Genomic DNA, 1995 nt, shown 5'->3' on the forward strand with positions numbered 1-1995 from the left:
CCCCCTCAGCTCCAGCTCCAGGGTTTCAGCCCAACTCTGAAGGGACAGGAAACTGATTCCCACCGCTATGGAATATTCGGACAACAGCCCTCCCAAATCCAAATGACCGCCTCCCTCACCTCTCAATGCGACAACAAGGAGAACATGCCGGAGGTCAGTGATGCAGATTGTGTCTTTGCTCAAACGCATGACCTGAGAACCTACATTGTTATAGACTGTTCACTGGTTAGAGACAATAGGAACATAGAACGTAACTAGAACTTGTTCAGACACAGAAGTTATTGGTCCTAGTGGGACACTTCCAATCTGAAACAGTTTTCGTCCTTCTAACAGTTTCTTTTCTGGGCAATCTCCCCCAAAGTTCAAGTTAAGTTAATTCGAGTTAATTTATACACATCTAACAGTCTACGTGCGAGTTTTCATATGTACATGGACATTTACATTACGCCTAATATACAAACGTGACTTTGAAGAGAAACTGTATAAGCGCTTGGGCGGTGCTCAGGTGGTGCTATATCTTTACATTCACAGTGGAAGTTAAGCAGCTTCTATTGCATAATTTAGGGTTGTTGAAGCATAGCAATTTTTTTTTTTTTGGGAAGTATGTTCCTGGATGTTTTGACAGCATTGATTTTAATAGCCACAGAAAACCAGCAGTGTCCAGTGAGTTTGTTTTACAGCGGGGGAGATAAGGGTGTCCACTTATGGCCAGGGGTAGCGCACGGCTAATTCCCCGGTATTGGCTTCTTTTTGCCAACTCTTGTAGAGACAAAGCTAAAGTAAATGGCTTACACCATATAGAAAGGAAAGAAGTTACACCATTAAAATACCTTAAAACATTACAAGATCTTTTATATTTGTATTTAAACAGATGTTCTGATAGAACATTAGCCAAAAAGTGTCAAAGCATGAATGCTCATAAAGCTGATTTGTTGCTATGGGAAACGCATTGCATCAATTGTCTAAATATAAAATCCTTAAAGTTTATTATGCCACTGAGTTATTATTGGAATAACAAGTGATGTCTATAGCAAGTGTATAAAGGGAGATATAGCCCAACACAGGACAAAATTATTTTATTTTTTTTCAGTAAGTTGGTACAGATAATCAATGGTTGGTTTTTCTTTGGTATTATCTATAAAAATGATAGTTTTTTGTTTTTTTTTTCTTCATTCTTCAGGAGGGCTTTGAGTTCAAGAAACCCACCAGGCCGGTGTCACGGTGCCGTGTGCGCTCCTCTTCCGATGCGTTATCCCGCCGGCCCAGCTCAGCGCCGGCCCTCATGGTACGGGAAAAAAAATCAGCCGCCCCTCTTTCTTCACAAAGTTTAGACATGCTTCCAGAAAGATGCTAACGCTCTTCATCTTTTCCCTCCAGTTTTCTTCCCCCACCCCCATCCAGCATCTGGACTTTCAGGACTCCAGCCCCATGTTCCTGAGACGTTCCTCTCTCAACGACGACGAGGACGACGGCTTCCTGGACGCCATGGACGACCACATGGAGGTGAGGCCCTCTCACTTAGAGCTGACATCATGGAAATGATGTTTTTAGTTGAACGATTTCTTTAAAAATTCTCATGAAAAAATAATTGAAACCCCTTTTTTGAGAATATTGGAATGGTTCCTTTCCTCAGGAGGATTAAGACGGTTGCACCTGTGCCTCATGATTTCACCATTATGTTATTAAACTCTCATCATAATACTAACCCAAACCATGTGTTGCTCTCCCCCTGCAGAACGACTCCGGGATGCCGATGGGTATGGCCAGCTTGCTCACGGCCCCGCTGGTGGCCGACGGCACAGGAGAAGACTCGGTAAGATGGTCTTCTGGGGAACAAAAGCTCTGTGGTCACTCCATCTAAATGGGAATAATTTAGACTTTAGCAGCAGTAACAAACGCTTAGTTTATTGTGCAATTTGATGATGTAAATGTTGCCCGTGCCACATTTTATAGTACATGAATCTAAAAGCTAAAAATGTTTAAAGATTTTTTTTT

General features: G+C 42.1%; 1 protein-coding gene across 1 annotated transcript in view; it reads left to right on the forward strand.

The window, feature by feature from the left end:
- cdc25b (cell division cycle 25B) overlaps window positions 1-1995 on the forward strand; it is a 9168-nt gene that overhangs the window by 3143 nt on the left and 4030 nt on the right. Inside the window, exons 6-9 of the mRNA XM_032511085.1 lie at window positions 10-153; window positions 1181-1285; window positions 1378-1503; window positions 1736-1813. Coding sequence (XP_032366976.1) covers window positions 10-153; window positions 1181-1285; window positions 1378-1503; window positions 1736-1813 — 453 coding nt within the window. The remainder of the gene's footprint in view (window positions 1-9; window positions 154-1180; window positions 1286-1377; window positions 1504-1735; window positions 1814-1995) is intronic.

The sequence above is a fragment of the Etheostoma spectabile genome, unplaced genomic scaffold, assembly GCF_008692095.1.
Source record: "Etheostoma spectabile isolate EspeVRDwgs_2016 unplaced genomic scaffold, UIUC_Espe_1.0 scaffold314, whole genome shotgun sequence".
NCBI classification, from domain to species: domain Eukaryota; kingdom Metazoa; phylum Chordata; class Actinopteri; order Perciformes; family Percidae; genus Etheostoma; species Etheostoma spectabile.